Source organism: Microcaecilia unicolor, chromosome 9 (assembly GCF_901765095.1).
Source record: "Microcaecilia unicolor chromosome 9, aMicUni1.1, whole genome shotgun sequence".
Lineage (NCBI taxonomy): Eukaryota > Metazoa > Chordata > Amphibia > Gymnophiona > Siphonopidae > Microcaecilia > Microcaecilia unicolor.
The window spans coordinates 24,845,783-24,869,981 of record NC_044039.1 but is presented as its reverse complement, the minus strand read 5'-3'; the positions used below and the strand labels follow the sequence as shown (position 1 = coordinate 24,869,981).

Sequence of the window (24,199 nt, the reverse complement as noted above, 5' to 3'; positions counted from 1 at the left end):
TTTAAGCTATCCACATTAAAAACTTCCTGATATCCTCTGTGAGCTGTCCTCACTTTTCTGTCCAATCCCCCTTCCCCCCCCCACCCACCCAAACACACACACTGCAGCTCTTTATAACTCTAGGCAAGTCACTTAACCCTACCTAGCCTCTACACCTCTACCCAGGAAATCTAGACTGCACAACTTGACATTTCGTTCTTTAGATTGTAAGCTCCTTTGAGCAGGGACCGTCCTTCTTTATTTATTTTGTACAGCGCTGCGTAACCCTTGTTGTACGGGCAGGACGTCAGACAGACTCAGAAACCAAACGAAGCAAGAAGACTTCGGCTGGCGGGGATTGAGGTTGAGAGGGTCGTTGGCAGGGGGGTCCAGGGCCAAATCTATGGGGGTCCTGGCCCCCGTGACCCCCCTCCCGATGACCCTCTCGACCCCCCCCCACGAACCCTCCCCCGCCGTCGCCTACCTTCGTTCTGTTCTCTGAGTCTGACGTCCTGCATGTACAATGTGCAGGACGTCAGCATGCAACAGAACAAAGACTTTTTTGACTGCAGGACGAAGAGGACGTCGGCTAGCGGGGATTGGGGTCCCCGCCAGCAAAACCGAAGGTAGGCGACGGCGGGGGAGGGTTCGCGGGGGGTCGAGAGGGCGGGAGGTTGTGAAAAGTGGTGGCGGGTTGGCAATGGGGGGGGTCGGCAATGGCGGGGGGGGGGTCGGCGGCGCCAGGGGGGGCTAAAATGTGCCCCCTCACCTCGGGCTCTGGACCCCCCTCCCACCGAAGTCTGGCTATGCCCCTGTTATATACTAGCATTCTATAAGGAAATAGCCCCCTTACTTTCCTATATAGAGACAGATCCAGATAGGTACTTTCTTGGTGCCTAAAAGTAGATGCTCCTTTATAGAACTGACTTCAAAGGGGTAATTTTATAATTTTGATATGAATTTCTATATATCAAAGATCACTGTAACCAGCTCTATAAAAAAGTACCTTTAACTTAGCTACTGTAAGGTTCTGTTTACCGACAAGTTGTATAGTGGCAGTCATTTCTGGCTGTTGCTTCTGAGCTGTATGGTAAAGTAATAAGAAAACGAGAAAACCAAATTATTACATTTCATACTGTAGTTACTGTACAGATCATTCCAAAGTCTCAAGTTTTCTTCCAAAGACTTGCTGCAATAAATTCGAAACAATTTTTTACATTGTATCTAACATTTTCCTGCCCTACATTGACATTTCATGTAAATGTTATATATCCTATATAATAATTCTCACCTCCAACATTCCATGCGTCTGCCTGCCTGTGTCCGTAACTTTCTTCACAGATGGGTTTCGAAGCCCCGAGGGTTGGCGGCGGGAAGAGGGGCTCAGGAGGGTCGCTTCAGGGGGGTCCAGGGGTCAGGAACTCCGAGGGGGGGGGGTCGGGAAAACTGGAGGAAGAGGGGTCTGCAAATCGGAGGGAGGGAGGTGGGGTCTGGAACTCGGAGAGCGGGAGGAGTCTGGAACTCGGAGGGGGGTCTAGAACTCGGAGGGAGGGGGGTCTAGAACTTGGAGGAGGGGTCGAGAGGGGAGGAGGGGGGAATGCACCACCTGTACAAAAACTAAAAAAAAAAAAAAAACGGGGGGACGACCCTGGAACTCGGAGGGAGGGAGGGGGAATGACAACCCTGGAACACGGAGGAAGGGGGGACACTGGAACTGGGTGGGAGGGAGGGGCCCCAGGCGCACACACTCTCTCTCACAGACACACTCGCACCCAGTCTCACTCCCTCTGTCACACACGCTCTCTCAAACATACACACTCCGAGGAAAACCTTGCTAGCGCCCGTTTCAATTGTGTCAGAAACGGGCCTTTTTTACTAGTTTTGATATAAAAGGAGAACAGAGAACTCAAAAATTATGCAAGTATAAAACTGAACAAGTTAAACTGTAGTAGGAGCCTCCATTCCAGTTTGAAACTTTTATCGGGGATATAAAATATTCACAAATGTAGGGTTTAATATTCGGCCAAGGGTAGTCAGCATTGTTTTTTAAGAAGACTGGGAGCCCACTAGAGACAATGAAAGTACCTAAATATAATAAATGTAAACTGCTTTTGTTGTGCCAGAGAAAGGTGGTACCCTTTAGCTAAGCTGTGGTAAAAAAAAAAAAAAAAAAAACTGACCTTCACACAATCTTACATGGGTCTTTCTCGCACACTAAGACCATTTTTACCACAGCCAGAAAACAGCCAATTTTTCATTTTCAAAATTTATTTATTTCTTTATAACATTTATATCGCACATTTTCCCCACCCACCAGCAGGCTCAATGTGGCTAACATCCAGGGCTTTTTTTGAGGGGGTACTTGGGGGTACTGAGTACCGGCACCTTTTCCATTGTCTGCTAAAATTGATCCATGGACCCCAAGTTTTAGTGAAAGAGCTCAGGCTCTACACACCAATTCTGTCCTGTAATAGATTCTGTATCACTGGTTGCAGGAGGTCTGGCTATTGTGGGGTGGGTCCCTCAGTGATCACCCCACCCCTGAAGGGTGGCCTAACATCTGAGTAACGGCACCTCTTTTGCTAGAAAAAAATGCACTGCTAACATCAGACCTGTAAAGGCAATTGCCAATCCGGTAAACAAACAAAAGTATAGTAAGGTAAACAGCAAGGACTGTAATTACAAAGGATGAGGGAAAGGGGGGGGGGTAATAGAGTCCATGAGGTCCATAAATTAATTAAAGGCAATGCACAAACATTGCCATTAGCATGCAGCCATAAGGGCTCATACATTAATCCTGCACACATCAGCACGCAGCAACATGGACATGCTAACTGGTTCATGCAGCTTAGTAAAAGGACCCCCAAATGTCAGCCACCACTACCAAATTTAGACCTGGATACTCAATAGCAGGCTATAATCCAGGTACCAACATTACATACAACGAGTGTCCAAGAGTTTATTCACCAAAAATATACTGAAACAAACACCCTACATGGGCAGTGTTTCAGCACAAAGCCTTCCGCAGGGGTCACGAGATAGTCTTGTGTTAAGCGTCCCTCTCAGGGAGTGCATTCCAGAGTGCGGGGGCTACTCCGGAGAAGGCTCGCTTGCGGGTAACACATTGTGTAATGTCTTTTGGGTGTTTAGCTGGCTTGAGGCTATTTAACCAGCCAGGAATTGTTCCTGGCAGGTTAAATAGCGCCGCATATCGGGTGGTTTACACTTATTGCATGTCAAGGGCATGAAAGATAATGAGGATGCACTTAATGGTACTGACTGAGGTGGTCATATGCAGTGGCGTACCAAGGGGGGGGGCGTGGGGGCGGTCCACTCCGGGTGCACGCCGCTGGGGGGTGCCGCAGCGCGCGCCTGTGGGCTTCGAGCTCGCTACACTAACTTCGCTGGTTCGCTGCAGCTCCCTCCCTCTGCCCTGGAACAGGTTACTTCCTGTTCTGTGGCAGAGGGAGCTGCAGCGAACCAGCGAAGTAAGAGTAGCGAACTCAGATCTGACAGGCACGTGCCGCGGCACCCCCCCTCACCCCAGCGGCGTGCACCCGGGGGGGGGGGGTGTCATTTCGCCGGCGGGGGGGGGAGGTATCATTTCGTGGGGGGGGGGGGGGGGGGGCGCTGCTCCCGGGGGGGGGCGGCGCATCGGCAATCCGCCCCGGGTGTCATCGATGGCAGGAATGCCACTGACCATATGTCCGCTTTTACCCAGAGGTGTCCTCTTTTCAGGACATGGCCGGGCAACTGGGCGACTTCAACTCTCGGTAGCCATTTTGAATCGGCACCGGGACCGTCGACATTGCAAGGAGAAGAGAACGCAGGGCGGCGCTCCGGGCAGGAAAGAAGGGGCTCTTTCCTGCCCCGAAGAGATCACTAGACCACCAGGGCAGTACAGTAAGGTAAGGGGAGAGGACTAGGGGATAGGACACCCTTAGGGGGGTGTGAGGGGACGGGGAGTGAAAGGGGTGGGGCGATATGTGACAGGGGGCAGAGCGGGGTGTGGCGGGCGGGGTGGGAGCAGGGCATGTGTCCTCTTTTTTGGGGGACCAAATACGGTAACCCTAAGTCTATGTCCATTCTCTGCTCCATGCCACACAATAGATTTAATTGCTGAATTCAGTGGCGTACCAAGGTGGGGGCGGTCCGCCCCGGGTGCACGCCGCTGGGGGGGGGGGGGGCCGTGCGCCGGTCAGCATCGTTCGTTTCCATGCTCCCTCTGCCCCGGAACAGGAAGTAACCTGTTCGGGGGCAGAGGGAGCATGGAAACGAACGACGCTGACCGGTGCGCGGCACCCCACCCTAGCGGCGTGCACCGGGGGGGTGGGGGTTCTTTCGCCGGGGTGGGGGGCTGTACTTTCGCCAGGGGGGTTCGCGCTGCACGGGGGGGAGGCGGGGCGCATCGGCGATCCGCCCCGGGTGTCAGCGCCCCTAGGAACACCACTGGCTGAATTAGTGCACTGAGGTCCTTTTACCAAGCTGCAGTAAGCAGAGTTTCTGCAGTAATCAGTTAGCGCAACTACACTGATGCGTGCTGATTAGCACGTGTTTAGCATGTGAGCTCTTAATGCCTACAAAATAGGTGTCAGTAAGGGATCATGCGCTAATCCCTCTTAACGTTAGCGCATGGCCATTAATACAAAGATTTGAAAATCAGTCATTTTACTGCTGCACTAAAAATGGCCTTAGCGCACAGGAAAGACCACTTTTTTTGCGCTGCTTTTAAAGGACAACTAAGCATCTAACCACGGTGTTAATTGCTTTCTACGTCCCACCTGAACTGATTAATGAACTTTAGTAAAAGGCTCCCATGTGCCTAGGTTTGAATTTTCAAAGTGAAAGAAGACTGCTGGTACATAAAATAGAAGAGATGAATTAATGTAACTACATACATACATAGTAACATAGTATATGATGGCAGAAAAAGACCTACATGGTCCATCCAGTCTGCCCAACAAGATAAACTCATATGTGTATACCTTACCTTGATTTGTACCTGCCTTTTTCAGGGCACAGACCGTACAAGTCTGCCCAGCAGTATTTCCCACCTCCCAACCACCAGTCCCGCCTCCCATCACCGGCTCTGGCACAGACCGTATAAATCTGCCCTCCACTATCCTCGCCTCCCAATCACCAACCTCTCTTCCCCCACCTGCTCCTGAAGCAAAGAATTTCTTCAGTCTCTCTGATATGGCCTTGTCCTCCCTGAGTGCCCCTTTTTTTTGCTCCTTCATGATCTAATGGTCCCACGGATTCCCTCACAGGCTTATGTATGGCTTTATGACTTGGGATTGAGTGTTTGTCAACTAGACTGTGTTAAGGCAATAATGCACATTATTTGCCCCTTATCATGGGTTAAATGATAATAATGTCTATTACATTAATCGTGAAGCACATTAGCTTAGGTTTCAATGGGAAACATAATAATGAAAGGCAAAGTACGCAAATGCATGCAAAATACCTATTTTTTTTAAATCAAATAATGCAGCTTGCAATAAACACCTCAAGCTGCATTACTCCAAGATAACGAATGCCAGCTCAAGGCTGGTATTATTTTTTCTGCCCGGGAGCATCAGGCTGCTAACCTGTGGCTTGATGACCTTGAGGAGCATTTTTAAAGGGTTTGGAGCGACCTTGCTTCCCCATCCCCACCCAAATCCACCCCCCCCCCCCAACATACATACACAGAGGCCCCCTAAACACAACCCCTCCAAAGAGTCCCCCGTACATCTCGCCGTAAAGACCACCACTCCTCATACAGCCTTCTCTAAAGCTTCTCACCCTCTCCTAGGCACCCCTGGACCCACCTCTTGTAGGGCCCTGTGTACTAAGCAGCGTTATAGGTGCGTTAACAGTTTTAACCATGTACGTGCCTACATGGTTAGCGCACGCTAAGTGTAGGCACACTAAAAACCCTAACGCACGTTAGTAAACAGGGCCCTTAGTCCCTTAGTAACCCCCCCTCCCCAAATATAAATTAAATAACACACAAGACTAAAGAATAGCTTTTGCCCTCTATAATGTTTATTACCTTGTGCACTGGAATCTTTTTTTCCTTTAATGGATCCTTGGATCACGGTATAGCTAGATTTTGTCAGCATTTCAGGGATAATGCTCATTGTGGCACAAAGGCTTATAATGAAATGTATTTTTGCAAGGATTAATTTGTTCATAATTTGATGCTCGCAAATAGACGTAAATTCAAGACTCGGCTTTTCATTAAGGATTTCTTGTATTAGCTGAAACAAATATTAACAATTTAATTTAATGGCACATTTATATTCTGCAACAACACAGTTTCAGGGTGGATTGCAAATTTTCAACATCGGTACTAAAAAAAAAAAAACCCCATAAAATTCTAAAGTTAAATTAACCAAAACAAAATTAAATCACATCCATAAAATTCAATTATCGTAAAAACTATAAAATCGACACATTATCCCCAGGTAATCAATCTCGAAAAAAATTTTCATTTACGTGTTAGGATAACCACACTTCCTATATATGGACAATAAAAACAGAAATAAGATGATAGAAATCTGGTCTTCAGCAATTTGCAAAAAGGTCAAACAATCTGGTTCTTGCCTCATATTTGTTGGCAAGGCATTCGAATTACAAGCATGTTTGCATTCCATCTAAATTTACAATAAAATAAATGTCAGTCTTCCCTTTGTAACAAAGTCATATTTGGTTGTGAAATGATTTATTTTTGTAGCTCAATCATGGGGCACTGTATTAATTATGATTTTTGTTTTTTTTTTGTTTTTTTTACAAAAGGAACTATGTTATAAACTGCATAAAATGCCACAAAAGGCATAAAAATTGAAATATTTTCCTGCTTTTGCACAAAATCTACTTTTGTCATAAAATCACATTTGTCTGTTTGCAATTGTAAACATTCATGTATAGTCTGCCATGCACAAAAGTTTATTTAAATTCAACATTAATGAGCTACTGTGAAGCAGCACATTGTGTTGAAAATTGCAAAAATAAATAAATAAAAGGTGCATGAAAAAGGCTTTACAGGGTATTATATATATATATATATATATATATATATATATATATATATAAAAGATAGCTAGAGTCCAGTAGCTATAATTATCTTCTTTCTTCCTAGATCACTATAGCTTAATTCACAAGTATGTACATAGCTCCAAGTACTGTTCAACCCTACCTGTAAGAATACCTTCCCTTATAGTGGGGAAAAATGCATACTTAGCATGGCATTTGCATATACTTTTACTAGCATTAAAAGCAAGCAGTTTTACAAAATTCTATTTCTGTGGTAAAGCACTGAGGAAATGGCATTGAAAATTACCTTCATACTATTAACGTCCTGGTTTTTGACAAAAATTCTTCATGTTATAAGGCCATTCCTATATAGACAACCTCAGATTAGGGCACTGGCTCCTATATGTTTCACCACTTGGCTTTAAAACTGGATAAAAAGGTACAGCATGGCTAGTAGGGCACTTCCAGTACATGCCCATTTCACCACTGAACTCATGTCCCCCTCCCCCCATTTCCTACAGTCATGGAGGGCATCATATCCAATGATGTAACACTGGCTCCCTTTTTGGCAGGTACCTTCCTTTGAGTATGATAGGTCAAGGGATCATCATCCCTCGTGGCTGCTGTCATTATATTGAGTGAGCAGTCATGGCCATTGGGGGATGGGAGTGAGCATGTGACAGCTATTGGCTACTATTGGAAGCAGAATACTGGGCTAGATGGACCATTGGTCTGGCCCAGTATGGATATTCTTATGTTTGTCTGTAGGCTGATGGCAAGGCATATCCAAGTTTAAAACTAAGGTTGCAACTCTTCCTCTGCTTCTTGCTTCTCTCCTTCATCCCAAATGGTTGGATGTCTAGCCCTATCACCCTCCCTGCTCATTATTCCTTATGTTATGTTGTTCTTGTTTGTTATGTCAAATACCCTAGCAGCAATTGAAAATGATGGATATATAACACTCCCCATATTATCACAGCTCATCAGTAGCAACTTTGGAGGCAAATACCTTAACCAAAGAATGGGTGGAAAGAGAAATAAGAACATAAGCATTGCCATACTGGGACAGACCAAAGGTCCATCAAACCTAGTATCCTGATTTCAACAGTGGCCAATCCAGGCAAGATCCCAGAACAGTAAAGCAGATTTTACATTGCTTATCCTAGAAATAAGTAGTAGATTTTCCTAAGTCCATCTTAATAATGGCTTATGGACTTTCCTTTTAGGAAATTATTCAAACCTTTTTTTAAACCCTGCTGAGCTAACTGCTTTTACCACATTCTCTGGCAACAAATTCCAGAGTATAATTACATGTTGAGTGAAGAAATATTTTCTTTGGTTTGTTTTAAATTTACTACTTAGTAGCTTCATTGTGTGTCCCCTAATCCTTTTGGAAAGAGTAAACAAGCGATTCACATCTACCCATTCCACTCCACTCAGTATTTTATAGACCTCTATCATATCTCCCCTCAGCCTTCTTTTTCCACGCTGAAAAGCCGTAGCCACTTCAACCTTTCCTCATAGGAAAGTCATCCATCCCCTTTACCATTTTCGTCACCCTTCTCTGTACTTTTTCTAGTTCTGCTGTATCTTTTTCGAGATGTGGTGACCAGAATTGCACACAGTATTCGAGATGCAGTTGCATCATGGAGCAATACAAAGGCATTATAACATTCCTATTTTTGTTTTCCATTCCTTTCCTAATAATTCTTAACATTCTGTATACAATGCAGTATACAATGGATTTGAACTCATTTCTGCCAAGCCTCAAGACTCTATTGTGGCAGCTTTCCCACCCTCCTGCCTCTTGGTATAGGCAGATGATGTGGAAAGCTGGCAACCATCCTTGGACAAAGTGGGTTGTCTGATAAGCCCTAGGCTTCGGCAACAGTCAAGCAGGCTTTGCTTGCATGGGGCGAGCCTGTCTTGTAGCATTGTTCCTATTTCTTGACTCCCGTAGAGGGGGAGATACTGACTGTCAAGTTAATAAGAAAACTGCAGCCTGATTTATCCAATTGATGAGAAAGTGTCATTATTGATTGCTATATATGGGGGAGGGGAGTTTGGTGATCAGACGTGGGTCATAAAGTGTGCTTGTTGAAAACATTGGCTCAAGAATAAGTCATAGGCAAAACAAATTGGTTTGTTGAGGAAAGAACTGAACACGCACTGATAGTCCAGGGAACAGAGTTCCAGTTAATAATGACTCTTTCCATTAAAGGTCCTGATAACAATCTGCACAAAATCAAAACCTAGGTCTTAGGACAGTGGTTCTCAACCCATTCCTTGGGACACACCCACTCGGTCAGATTTTCAGGATTCACACAATGAATATGCATGAGGTAGATTTGCATGCAATAGAGGCAGTGCATGCAAATTTAACCCATTACTGTGTCCTAAGGACTCGGTTGAGAACCCTGTCTTAGAAGAACGGGGCAGTGGGGTGTTGTCTGTTACAGCAGTAATATATTTAGAAACAGAGAAGATATATGTTGCAGCAAAAGCTTTTTGCAATGGAAATGAAGTCTCTAGAAAAGATACATAATCAAAGCGTATTATAATAGTTTTCTTACTTGCAAATTTTCATTCACCAGAAGTGATTTTGACATGTCTAATTTCTGTATTATCTGAAAGATTTTTAAACAAAACAAAAACAATAATCACATGACACCATATGAAATAAAAAAAAGAAAGGCAAAGAATAACAAATCCAAGGACTTAGTCGCCTGGCACTCTGAAGGTACCCAAAAACTGTCAGCATTTTCCATCTTTTAAAGCCTAAAACAGATAGTGATTGCAAGTTCATTCTTCCTGGAAAGGTCAATAACATTTGTAGTACCCAAAGCTAGTTATTCAGTGGGAAGAACTCAAAAGTGTTTAGAGAGGATAATTTTATAACAGGACACAACAGTTTTCAAGGGAAAAGTATACAGATACTTTCCCTTTGAAAATTATTCCACAGAAAGTAACAAACACATTAATGCCTGGCTTATATTATAGGAAACAGAGTGGAGGAGTGGCCTGACGGTTAGTGCAGCAGGTTCTGGACCTAGGGAACCATGTTCAATTCCCTCTGCAGCTCCGTGTGACCTTGGGGAAGTCCCGTAGTCCTCCATTGCCCCAGGTACAATATAATACTTAGAATGTGAACCCATTAGGGATAGTGCAAACACCTGTAAAATTGTATGTAAATCATTTTTGGTTTTGAGGTGGTTATCAATGAGTCTTCCAGCAATAAGCACAGTTAAGCATAGATTAGTTGTATCAGAAGTATTTATTGGCCATTAACAATCCTCATTGTTAATTACCAGTCAAGATGGCACAGTCAGCATGCTGTGGAGAAGTTCCTTGGTTCAGCCTTGTGGCGAAACATGCTACACATGGGAGCGTATTTTCAAAGCACTTAGACTTACAAAGTCCCGTGGAGGGGCATAATCGAACGGGGCGCCCAAGTTTTCCTGAGGGCATCCTCGCAGGACGTCCTGTGAAGGGGCGGGGAAACCTATATTATCGAAACAAGATGGGCGGCCATCTTTCGTTTCGATAATACGGTCAGGGATGCCCAAATTTCCACATTTAGGTTGACCTTACAGATGGTCGTCCCTAGAGATGGTCGTTCCCAATTTTTGACGATAATGGAAACCGAGGATGCCCATCTCAGAAACAACCAAATGCAAGCCATTTGGTAGTGGGAGGAGCCAGGATTCGTAGTGCACTGGTCCCCCTCACATGCCAGGACACCAACCGGGCACCCTAGGGGGCAATGCAGTGGACTTCAGAAAAAGCTCCCAGGTACATAGCTCCTTTACCTTGTGTGCTGAGCCCCCCAAAACCCACTCCCCACAACTGTACACCACTATCATAGCCCTTAGGGATGAAGGGGGGCACCTAGATGTGGGTACAGTGGGTTTGTGATGGGTTTTGGAGGGCTCACATTTACCACCACAAGTTTAATAGCCATTTGGTCATGGGAGGAGCCAGCATTCGTAGTGCACTGTTCCCCCTGACATGCCAAGACACCAACCGGGCACCCTAGGGGGCACTGCAGTGGACTTCATACATTGCTCCCAGGTGCATAGCTCCCATACCTTGTGTGCTGAGCCCCCCAACCCCCCCCCAAATCCCACTCCCCACAACTGTACAACACTACCATAGCCCTAAGGGGTAAAGGGGGACACCTAGATGTGGGTACAGTGGGTTTCTGGTGGGTTTTGAAGGGCTCACATTTACCACCACAAGTGTAACAGGTGCACCTTAGTAAAAGGATCCCCTAGTGTTTCAATTGTGCCGATTCCATATAATAAAGACTCATTAATTTTTCTTGATTCGTCGCTTGGGCCATTCCCACCCCTTGGTTTGTTGGTGCATAAAGTCTTCAGATATATTTGGAGAGTAATTTTGCAAAAGTCCATTTTTGCCTGCAAAACACTGTTGTACCTATGGAAATGTTTCTTAAAATTACCCCTCAAATAACTTGCTAAACTCTTGCAAATAAAATATGCTGAAATTTTCTGACCAATTTTTAGGGAGAAGAACATTTTAAAACATTTACGTTATTTTACCATATCATTAGTAGCATATCTGAAGCCTTCGCCCAGTCTCTTGGGAATTCTTTGTCCTTGATTAAGATGAAATAGCTCATAACAGGCCTCAGTAAAAAACCTTAAATCTGTAAGAACTTTAGCCTTCAAATAAAAAAATAAAACAATAAATGAGGGGTAGAAATTAAAAGAACGATGGTAATGCATTTAAATTAGTTTTCATTAGTACTTACCTTAACAACTGTATACCAGAATAAAATTTAATCGGAAGCTTCCTTTTCAACAGGAAAAGGGGTGGTTGGTAGTACCAAGCTGCATTAGGAACTGCCTAACACAGCAAAAAAATTGCATTACTGCGGGACATGCTCAGATATCCTGCAGTAACTTTGGTGGTTTTGGAGGGCTTACAATTTCCACCACAAATGGATTGGGATTTGGGCCTGAATACCCCCCCCCCCCCCCCCCCCCCACACACACACACACACACACAAAACCAAAAAAACAACAGTCAGCTTTTTCCATCATAGATAGTGATTATAAGTTCATTCTTCCTGCAAAGGTCAACGACATTGGTAGTACCCAAGGTTAGTTATTGAGAGGGAAGAACTCAAAAGTGTTGAGAGAGGATAATTTTATAACAGGTCACAACAGTTTTCAAAGCTTGGAAATTATTCCACAGAACGCACCAAACACATTTATGCCTGGATTATATTATAGGAAACAGAGTGGAGAAGTGGCCTAATGCACAACTCAAATGGGGCATGACCCGGGAAGGAGCCAGGGGCATTCTGAAAAGTTCCACACATTTTCATAGAACAGCGCTATATCATAATTACCTTAAGGATTCTTCCTTCAATGGATTTAAGAGGTTCATGGCAAACTGTAGATACAAAGTACTGGTACAATGTCAATAGTGGCAGAATCTGCGAACAGGAAACATTGAGATTTTGAAAAAGTCAGATATTCAAAAGTCTTTGGCATCAGGCTAATGATGATTGAAATGTAGTATCTGAAATTTTTTGTTTTTTAATGGTTTTGAGTCTTGTTTCAATGTGCATTTGGGAATACAGTGAGTGAACATTAAGAAAGGAAGTTATCGAAGAGGGCTACACAGTTACTGAAGAGAGTGAAGTACTTGGATCTACTTCTTTTTTTTTTCGTTACATTTGTATCCCGCGCTTTCCCACTCATGGCAGGCTCAATGCAGCTTACATGGGGCAATGGAGGGTTAAGTGACTTGCCCAGAGTCACAAGGAGCTGCCTGTGCCTGAAGTGGGAATCAAAAAGTTCCTCAGTTCCCTAGGACCAAAGTCCACCACCCTAACCACTAGGCCACTCCTCCACTCTTGCTACTATTTGAGATTCTACATGGAATGTTGCTATTCCACTAGCAACATTCCATGTAGAAGTCGGCCCTTGCAGATCACCAATGTGGCCGCGCAGGCTTCTGCTTCTGTGAGTCTGACGTCCTGCACGTACGTGCAGGACGTCAGACTCACAGAAACAAAAGCCTGTGCAGCCTTCTACATGGAATGTTGCTAGTGGAATAACAACATTCCATGTAGAATTTCCAATAGTAGCAACATTCCATGTAGAATCTCCAATAGTATCTATTTTATTTTTGTTACATTTGTACCCCGTGCTTTCCCACTCATGGCAGGCTCAATGCAGCTTACATGGGGCAATGGAGGGTTAAGTGACTTGCCCAGAGTCACAAGGAGCTGCCTCTGCCTGAAGTGGGACTCAAACTCAGTTCCTCAGGACCAAAGTCCACCACCCTAAGCACTAGGCCACTTCTCCACTGTTGCTACTATTTGAGATTCTACATGGAATGTTGCTATTCCACTAGTGTAGAAGTCGGCCCTTGCAGATCACCAATGTGGCCGCGCAGGCTTCTACATGGAATGTTGCTAGTGGAATAGCAACATTCCATGTAGAATCTCCAATAGTAGCAACATTCCATGTAGAATCTCCAATAGTATCTATTTTATTTTTATTACATTTGTACCCTGCACTTTCCCACTCATGGCAGGCTCAATGCAGCTTACATGGGGCAATGGAGGGTTAAGTGACTTGCCCAGAGTCACAAGGAGCTGCCTGTGCTGGGAATCGAACTCAGTTCCTCAGTTCCCCAGGACCAAAGTTCTGCCAGGGCGTTGCCTTTCTCTGCCAGATACATGACTCCAAGTATCATGCTATGAGAGATGGCCCAGTCCCTAATTCTGACAGTTTTCCAATACAGGAGGTATGCTTGGTTGCCTGCCTGGATTAGACTAATTTTGTTGGCCATTTGATCTCTGAAAGAATAATCCAAATCACTCTTAGCTCCAGGAAATGTATCTGTTGAAGGTTTTCCTCAGCAGATCAAAGACCCAAAGAGTGAAGTTCATCCACAATGGTTAGGGGTGTAGCCAAACCTCGGCAGGAGGGGGGTCCAGAGCCCAAGATGGGGGTGCACAGTTTACCCCCCCCCCCCCGCCACTTTCAACCCCCCCTGCCATCCTCGACCCCCCTCCCGCCGCCAACCCTCCCCTGTTGCCACCAGGTACCTTTGCTGGAAGGGGTCCCCAACCCCCGCCAGCCGAAGTCTTCTTCAGCGCCGGTCTCCGTCACCTTCGCTGATCTGTTTCTGTGCACACGCAGGACGTCAGGAGTCAGGACTCACAGAAACAGATCAGCGAAGGCGCCGGAGACCTCGGCTGGCGGGGGTTGGGGACCCCCGCTAGCAAAAGGTACCAGGCAGCAGTGGCGGCGGGAGGGGGGATTGAAAGTGGCAGGGGAGGGTCGGCGGTGGTGGTGGGGGGTCAAAAATACAGGGGGCCAGGGCTAAATCTGTGGGGGCCCATGCCCCCATGGCCCCACCTAGCTATGCCCCTGGTTTGGATGCACCTGTGGCAAGAGTAATTTGAATAGAAGAGTGTGAGGTATGAAACTCACAGAAAAGTGGAAACTTTAGTAACTACAAAACATCTCAAGATATCATCAGATCATTAAGGAGGAGATTCTATATACGGCAGCTAAAAAAATCGGTACTGAAATCAGTGCTAAGCATATTCTATAAGCAGTGCCTAGATTTAGGCGCCAATTATACAATACACTTAATTCATATTTCAGTACCTAAATCTGCGCACATCCATTTACAACAACGAAAAATTGGAGATTTAGGTGCACTAGGCCATATTCTATAACTAGGCGCCTAAAGTTTGGAACACCCATGAAACGCCCATTTCCCTGCCCATAACTATGTCCCCTTTTTGCCTGCGTGCGTTAAAGGTTCAGCACACATCGTTGCAAAATATGTTTAGCGAGTTGTGCGCCTAAATTCTAATCAGTGCCAATTAATGCTCATCATTGCTTGTTAACTGCCGTTATCAGCACTCACTAAGCTTATTAAGTTATGCGCAACGTTATAGAATCCACACTGATTTCAGCGCAGATCTCTTGGCTCACTATATAGAATCCGTGGGTAAGGGGCTAATTTTATAGCTGTCCATGTTAGTGGAAAATATGCATGTTCATCTCTCTATGCAGACTTTGCTGGATTTTTAGTTTTAAACAATTTTATTGTTTATTGATGACCTATCACAAACAATACAATATTCATACGCTATGTTCAAGATACATCAGGAAACAAATGAACAACTTGTAATCATAACATAGAGGTAGCCATCACTTTTCTCTTTAGCTTCCTCCCTCCCTACTCCCAGCTACCCCCCCCCCCCTATCTGCCCTTCCTTACCCCTCCAATATTCCTCTCCCCTGTAACCTCCCTCCCCCCTTTGTCTTTGCTGGATTTTTAAGGCAAAATCTGCACACACTTTCACTTAAAATGTACCCTGGGAATACTACGCACACACATTGACACTTGCGGCTTGGTGTGCATGGTTTTTTTTTTTCCATGAAAATGTATGCATAGCTTTCAAAATTCAAACCTATCTGCAAAGTGCAAACTTCTTCTCACCTGTACCCTGGTAATTCTACAGCTTATTGTGGGAAAAAAAAAATACATGCAAGCAGGTTGTATGTGCATACTTTAACCAGCACATTGAGCAGATAGTTTTGTAAAACTTCACTTGGGAGTCGCTGCAAAGCTATGCTTCCTTCACTAGATCAGTGAAGAAAAAGAGCAGTTCCATGAAAACTGGCCAAAGTGAACCTAGTCATTCACAAATATATGCCATTACTCTAAACATTTGTGTGCATGTCTGGTGCATAAATATTTCTTCCCACTTTACAGAATTATCACTATAAAGCTGAATATCACCACTTGATGTATCGTCACCAGCAATCAATGTATTGCATATATATTTAGTACAACTGACTATACAGTACTTACTGACTTCACGGTAAACCTGGAGGACGTAATGGGGCAGTTCGGCAAACTGAAGAGTAGCAAATCTCCTGGACCGGATGGTATTCATCCTAGAGTACTGATAGAACTGAAAAAATGAGCTTGCGGAGCTACTGCTAGTGATATGCAACTTATCCTTAAAATCGAGTGTGGTACCGGAAGATTGGAGGGTGGCCAATGTAACGCCCATTTTTAAAAAAGGCTCCAGGGGAGATCCGGGAATTATAGACCGGTGAGTCTGACGTTGGTGCCGGGGGAAAATGGTAGAGGCTATTATTAAAAACAAAATTACAGAGCACATCCGAGGACATGGATTACTGAGACCGAGTCAGCACGGCTTTTGTGTGGGGAAATCTTGCCTGACCAATTTACTTCAATTCTTTGAAGGAATAAACAAACATGTGGACAAAGGGGAGCCGGTTGATATTGTGTATCTGGATTTTCAAAAGGCGTTTGACAAGGGTACCTCATGAAAGGCTACAGAGGAAATTGGAGGATCATGGGATAGGAGGAAATGTCCTATTGTGGATTAAAAACTGGTTGAAGGATAGGAAACAGAGAGTGGGGTTAAATGGCAGTATTCACAATGGAGAAGGGTAGTTAGTGGGGTTCCTCAGGGGTCTGTGCTAGGACCGCTGCTTTTTAATATATTTATAAATGATTTAGAGATGGGAGTAACTAGCGAGGTAATTAAATTTGCTGATGACACAAAGTTATTCAAAGTCGTTAACTCACGACAGGATTGTGAAAAATTACAAGAGGACCTTACGAGACTGGGAGACTGGGCGGCTAAATGGCAGATGACGTTTAATGTGCGCAAGTGCAAGGTGATGCATGTGGGAAAAAAGAACCCGAATTATAGCTACGTCATGCAAGGTTCCACGTTAGGAGTACGGACCAAGAAAGGGATCTGGGTGTCGTCGTCGATAACACACTGAAACCTTCTGCTCAGTGTGCTGCTGCGGCTAGGAAAGCGAATAGAATGTTGGGTATTATTAGGAAAGGTATGGAAAACAGGTGTGAGGATGTTATAATGCCGTTGTATCGCTCCATGGTGCGACTACACTTGAGTATTGTGTTCAATTCTGGTCGCCGCCATCTCAAGAAAGATATAGTAGAATTGGAAAAAGTGCAGCGAAGGGCGACTAAAATGATAGCGGGGATGGGACGCCTTCCCTATGAAGAAAGACTAAGGAGGCTAGGGCTATTCAGCTTGGAGAAGAGACGGCTGAGGGGAGACATGATAGAGGTATATAAAATAATGAGTGGAGTGGAACAGGTGGATGTGAAGCGTCTGTTCACGCTTTCCAAAAATACTAGGACTAGGGGGCATGCGATTAAACTACAGTGTAGTAAATTTAAAACAAATCGGAGAAAATGTTTCTTCACCCACGTGTAATTAAACTCTGGAATTCATTGCCGGAAAATGTGGTGAAGGCGGTTAGCTTAGCAGAGTTTAAAAAGGGGTTGGACGGTTTCCTAAAGGACAAGTCCATAAACCGCTACTAAACGGACTTGGAAAAATCCCAAATCCCAGGAATAACATATATAGAATGTTTGTACGTTTGGGAAGCTTGCCAGGTGCCCTTGGCCTGGATTGGCCGCTGTTGTGGACAAGATGCTGGGCTCAATGGACCCTTGGTCTTTTTTCAGTATGGCATTACTTATGTTATCAGTGCTAAATATATGTGCTGACCAATATTCAGCCCACTACTGACAGAGATGACTGCTGCGGACAGAATTAGGTCCAGATATCTGGTGCCAGTATCTTTACAGGTACTGGAACTGAATATCCAAGTGTTTTCTTGTGCCCACAAGCTATCCAGGTATGGCCAGTGCTGTAGTCAGACAGCTAACTGGGCATGGGTAGGACTGTATTATATGCCCGATTAGCTATCTGGGCATCAGTATTGAATATCTGCAGTGCCCAAATAACTCCTGGGTCCACCACTACTCCACCCCAGCACTAACAGGATAGTGCACCTCGGTCAGTGTTCATATTCAGCGGTACTGGCTAGTTAAGAGCAATTAAATATTAGTGATTGGGCCAGACATCACAATTAGAACACAGGAATAGCCACACTGTGGCAGACCAATGGTCCATCTAGCCCAGTATCCTGTTTCCAACAGTGGCCAATCCAGATCACAAGTACCTGGCAGCAGCCCAAATAGTAGCAACGTTCCATGTAAAACCTCAAAGAGTAGCAACATTCCATACTATCCATCCTAGGGAAAAGCTTTCCCCGAGTCTGTTTCAATAGCAGACTAGTGTATTTTTCCTCCAGGAACTTGTCCTGACCTTTTTTAAACCAGATACGCTAAGCGCTGTTACCAACATCTCCGGCAACGATCTTTGAGTGAAAAAATATTTCCTCCTATTTTGTTTGAAAAGTATTTCCATGTAACTTCCTTGAGTGTCCCCAAGTCGTTGTACTTTTAAAAAAAAAAAATCGATTCACCTCCACCCGCTCCACACCACTCAGGATTTTGTAGACCTCAATCATTTCTCCCCTCATCTGTCTCTTTTCCAAGCTGAAGAGCCTAACCTCGTTAGCCTTTCCTCATATGAAAGGAGTTTATCCCTTTATCATTTTGGTTGCACTTCTTTGAACCTTTTCTGACTCCGCTATGTCTTTTTTTTGACCAGGTTAGGAGCTTTTCCTGGCCAGCTAAATCACCTTGAGTATCAGGCCAATATTGTTTTAAACACCTCTGGTTTAGTATACTGATCGCCATTTCGGAGTATAAAACCTGCAGATTTTTTTTATCTGACTCTTAGATTACAGTAATGATTTTAGTTGATACCCAAGTCTTTTTGATATTCCTTCTGAATATGCCAATTTTCAATGTGAACTTACCAATAGGTTTTGCCCAGCACCATAGAGCTCCATTATGATAAAATTCAGACAGGAAAACAACTGTAGAAACATCAGCTCTGTGTCGATCAGAGAACCAGATCTATACCAGGAATAAGTTCCTTTATGTCAAATTCTTCATCTATTCATACAGTGCATAGTCACAGTCATCTCTAGGATGAGAAAGAGATGCTCTCAGCAGGGCCTGAAAATAATGAAAACAATCTGCAATTAATCCAAGTATACACTAGCAGGTGAATTTTCAAAAGAGAAGGGCGCCCACCTTCCGACTCAAATCGGGAGATGGGCGTCCTTCTCGCAAGGTCACCCAAATCGGCATAATCGAAAGCCGATTTGGGGCGCCTTCAACTGCTTTCCATATATGGGGACGACCAAAGTTCACGGGGGCGTGTCGGCAGTGTAGCGAAGGAGGGACTGGGGCGTGCTTAGGAGATGGGCGTCCTCGACTGATAATGGAAAAAAGAAGGGCGTCCCTGACGAACACTTGGGCGACTTTACTTGGTCCATTTTTTTTCATGACCAAGCCTTGAAACGGTACCCGAACTGACCAGATGACCACCGGAGGGAATCAGGGATGACCTCCCCTTACTCCCGCAGTGGTCACTACCCCCCTCCCACCCTCAAAAAAAATCTTTAAAATACTTTTTTGCCAGCCTCAAATGTCATACTCAGGTCCATCGCAGCAGTATGCAGGTACTGGAGAAGTTGTAGTGGGTGCAGTGTACTTCAGGCAGGCAGACCCAGGCCCCCCCCTACCTGTTACATTTGTGGTGGTAAATGTGAGCCCTCCAAAACCCACCACAAACCCACTCTACCCACATGTAGGTGCCCCCCTTCATCCCTAAGGCTATGGTAGTGTTGTGGATTTGGGTTTTTGGGGGCTCAGCACCCAAGGTAAGGGAGCTATGCACCTGGGACCTTTTTCTGAAGTCCACTGCAGTGCCCCCTAGGGTGCCCGGTGGTGTCCTGGCATGTCAGGGGGACCAGTGTACTGCGAATGCTGGCTCCTCCCATGACCAAATAGCTTGGATTTGATCGGTTTTGAGATGGGCGTCCTCGGTTTCCATTATCGCTGAAAACCGGACACGACCATCTCAAAAACAACCTAAGGACGAGCATCTCTAAGGTCTACCTAAATTTCATGATTTGGGCATCCCTGACCGTATTATCGAAACGAAAGATGGACGACCATCTTGTTTCGATAATACGGGTTGCTCCACCCCTTTACAGGGCCATCCTGCTAGGACGCCCTCATGAAAACTTGGGCGCCCCGTTCGATTATGCCCCTCTAGGCTTATTTTCAAGAGAAAATGTCCAAAAAGTAGCATAAATCTGCATGTGGACGTTTTTCTCACAAAAACGTCCAAAGTGGTATTTTTGACACCAATTTTAGATGGTCTACGAAGTCCATGGGAAATACGTTCAAATCACAAAGGGGCGTGTCAGTGGCGTGTTAAGGGCGGGATCTGGGCATTCCTAACACTGGTCTATGTTTCTCATACCTCACACTATCTGCTTTGTCTCACGTAGAATGTAAACCCACTGAACCATAAAAGAGGATATTAGCGGTATACAGAATTGAAATGAAATGAACTTTTTCAGCCATAATGGAACAAAACAAAACCGTGCAGGTACTAAAACTAAGACATTTTGAGTAAGTGCTGGTTTATAATGAATAAGGCACAAAAAGGTTGCCCTTAATGACCAGATGACCACTGAAGGAAATCAGGGAAGATCTCCCCTACTTCCCCAATGGTCACTGACCCCCTCACACCCCCCAAAAATGTGATTAAAAACATTACTTACCAGCCTCTATGCCAGCCTCAGATGTAACACTCAGGTCCATTAGAGCAGCATGCAGGTCCCTGGAATAGTCTAGTGGTGGGTGCAGTGCACTGCAAACAGGTAGGCCAAGGCCCATACCTCCCCCTACCTGTTACACTTGTGGTGGAAACAGGGCCACTGAGAGGGGGGCGGGGGGGGGGACAAAATTCCCCAGGCCCGGGCCTCCAAGAAGGGCCTGGTGCCGCAGTCCCCGATCTCACCTGCCCTCAGCCCGCCCCCAAAGTCCGCCGCACCACAGTCCCACACCCGGCCCCCTTCCGTCCGCCACCGGACCGGGCCCCCTGCATTGAAATCATCACAGCGCCTCACCTGTCACCTCCGTGACTGAAAGCGCAGCAGTGGCAGATCGGATTCGCCTCCCTTCGGGCCTTCCTCCCTGTGTCCCGCCTCCGCAGAAGTTATAAGTGCCCCCTTCACCATAAGGGCTATTGTAGTAGTGTACAGTTGGGGGGAGTGGGTTTTGGGTAGGTTTTGTGGGGCTCAGCAGACAAGATAAGGGGAGCAACTGTGAGATATGTTCCTGAGAGCATTTATTTGAAGTCCACTGCAGTGCTCCCTAGGATGCCCCATTGCTCTCCTGGGATGTCTGTGTGGCCAGCCTACTATTTATGTATGTATGTATTTATTTATTTATGGTTCATTTGTATCCACATTTTCCCACTCATGCAGGCACAATGTGGCTTACAGAAAATTAAGAACATTACAATAAAGGAAATATTGCAAAGGGGACAAAGACTAGACAGAAGGAGCAGTAGCTAACATTGGGAAACCAAGCAGGGTGGGGATCATGAAGGGTGGTATCAATCAGAAGAGTAACTAGGGGAATAAGTTTTGGCAAAGAAGTAAGTCTTCAGCAACTTCTTGAAGAGGATGTGGTCACTTGCGATTTGAGGTGCTGCGGGAGAGCATTCCAGTATTTTAGGGCTCATCCTACATCCCAATGGCTTAGATTTTGTGCATTTTTCACTTGCACTTTTTTTTTTTTTTCAAAAATAGACCAAAAAGATAAATGCAACAAGCACAAAAACATATAGCAAATAGCCATTTTGGGGGGAAAAAACACATATTTTTCTGTTTTGAAAATGGCTATATTCCCCACTTGAATTTTGGACGTTTTGAGCAAAATGTGCAAAGTTGGACTTAGATGTCATACTGAAAATGCCCCTCACTGTATACTACTACATAACCAAATTTTGACAAGTTAAATTAAGCTCATTTTCGGCACAGTCTAGGCAGCTAGATTGAGATCACCATCGTCAGCAGCATGTAGTTCTGGGTGGCTAAATTAGGCAGCTCCAACCTAAGCTCAATTCTCGATGCATTTTTTTTATTATTTTGCAGGTCCTCCACTCATTATTCCATTAGCTGTCGGGGACTTGCAGAAAATTCATGCTACCGTGTTATAACTCAGCATTAGCCAAATAGCCCAAGCTAATGCGAACGCACTAACTGGTTAACACTTCCAGACCCATTCTCAGCCATGGTACAGCACTGCGTAACCCTAGTAGCGCTTTAGAAATGTTAAGTAGTAGTAGTATGACACACCCCCTCTAAAAAAAATAATTAAAAGAAAACAGTTAATGCTAACAGGAGAAATACTGTTAAACGCTTTAATTTGTTTTGCAGTAGCCTATTTTTCACACGCTAAGCGCATGATAGGGCTTAACATCCTTTACTAGAAGGGTCCCTAAATTTGTGTAACAGATTAGGCAGTCTGGGGTTTGGAATCTAATTTCAAGGGTTCTTTTACTGTAGTTTATAATGTGCTACAATCTTTACCTTGAAGAGAAAAGAAGATAGAATGCAGCACTCTGTCCTCAGTTTCACATTTGAAGTCAAAATGTATCTGCATAAATGCAACAAATGTATCGTTATGAAAATAAATTCTCTTCCATGCGTCTCTGATTACTCCAGCATCAGGAATGTCGTCATACTGGATACACAAAATAAGACTTCTGAAAGTGACCCACCAAACGCTCCAGGAGTGGCCATCAGAGGCCTAGCCAGACTTGATATTTTAGATGGGCCATTCCAAGCGCTTGTGCCCCCTCCTCACCCACCCAACCACACACGTCAAATATCTTCCCGGAGATATTTTTTAAGAACATAAGAGGGGTGTTTTTTTCACCTACCCCACATCTTTCTCCCTCTCCAGCATCCCGGCATCTGCACTCTGTCTCTGAACTCTATCCTCCCCGATGTCGGTACAGACATTCGCGGGCCTGCAGAGATTCAGTCTCGCTGCATGCCCCAGCCCTGCAGGCTTCATCTGCAATGTCCCAGCCCTCTCTGACTCATTTCCTGTTCTGTCTGGCAGAACATAGCAGATGAAAGCCTTGTGGGGCTGGCACAGCAGTAAGAATGAATCACTGCAGGCGCTGAGGACACTTGTACCGCCACCACGGGAGGGAAGAGGTTCCGAGACAGATGCCAGGACGCCCGAGGAGAGGCGAAGGAGAGGGGGGAGAGAGCAGTGTGGCGCTGCAGTTGGATAGGGTTACCATATGGCTCCAGACAAAGGAGGACGGATTGAGCCAGCCGGTTTTACTTTCCATTGGCTTAAGGGAAAGGACTGGAAGTAAAACCCGGCTGGTTTTTACTAGTGCTGGGCAGACTTATCTGGTTCTGTGCGGGGCTGGTGGTGGGCGGCAGGGATAGGCTGGGCAGACTTATACGGTCTGTGCCAGAGATGGTGGTGGGAGGCGGGACTGGTAGTTGGGAGGCGGGGATAGTGCTGGGCAGACTTATAGGGTCTGTGCCAGAGCTGGTGGTGGGAGGCGGGACTGGTAGTTGGGAGGCGAGGATTGTGCTGGGCAGACTTATATGGTCTGTGCCGAGCTGGTGGTTGGGAGGCGGGGTTGGTGGTTGGGATGGCGGGATAGGGCTGGCCAGACTTATACGGTCTGTGCACTGAAGAGGACAGTACAAATAAAAAAGTAGCACATATGAATTTATCTTCTTGGGCAGACTGGATGGACCATGCAGGTCTTTTTCTGCCGTCATCTACTATGTTTACTATGTATAGTAACATAGTAAATGATGGCAGATAGAGACCTGAATGGTCCATCCAGTCTGCTCAACAAGATAAACTCATTTTACATGGTATGTGATACTTTATATGTATACCCGAGTTTGATTTGTCCTTGCCTTTCTCAGGGCACAGACCGTAGAAGTCTGGCCAGTACTGTTCTTGTACTAAGTTCTGAAGCTAACGTCGAAGCCCCTTAAATTTACCACTCCAGCCCATCCATATCTATTCAGTCACTTAGAAGTCCGCCCTGCACCAGTTTTACTCTCCAAATACCGGCGTCGCCACCCAATCTCCGCTAAGATTCCGTAGATTCATTCACAAATTTACAAAGGGAGAACACTTATGGGACAATATTTAAAAGATTTATCCAGGTAAAATCAAGTTTTAGCTGTGTAAATCTGTATAAAAATGTGGCCCCTCTATTTAGTTAAAATCGCAAAATATGCTGCAAAAAAGGGACCGGGCTAAAAGTGTGGAATGAGATTTTAAATTTAGCTAGGTAACATGAAATTCAGCAGTGGCTAAATTTAGTTATGATTATGCAAATGGAAGACCC

General features: G+C 45.1%; 1 protein-coding gene across 1 annotated transcript in view; it reads right to left on the bottom strand.

The window, feature by feature from the left end:
- LOC115477790 (cilia- and flagella-associated protein 54-like) overlaps window positions 1–24,199 on the bottom strand; it is a 223,810-nt gene that overhangs the window by 90,896 nt on the left and 108,715 nt on the right. Inside the window, exons 23-30 of the mRNA XM_030214872.1 lie at window positions 22,392–22,458; window positions 18,899–18,951; window positions 18,750–18,849; window positions 12,377–12,463; window positions 11,562–11,684; window positions 9,573–9,626; window positions 6,017–6,224; window positions 986–1,062 (exon numbers count right to left, since the gene is read on the bottom strand). Of these exons, the coding sequence (XP_030070732.1) occupies window positions 986–1,062; window positions 6,017–6,224; window positions 9,573–9,626; window positions 11,562–11,684; window positions 12,377–12,463; window positions 18,750–18,849; window positions 18,899–18,951; window positions 22,392–22,458 (769 nt within the window). The remainder of the gene's footprint in view (window positions 1–985; window positions 1,063–6,016; window positions 6,225–9,572; window positions 9,627–11,561; window positions 11,685–12,376; window positions 12,464–18,749; window positions 18,850–18,898; window positions 18,952–22,391; window positions 22,459–24,199) is intronic.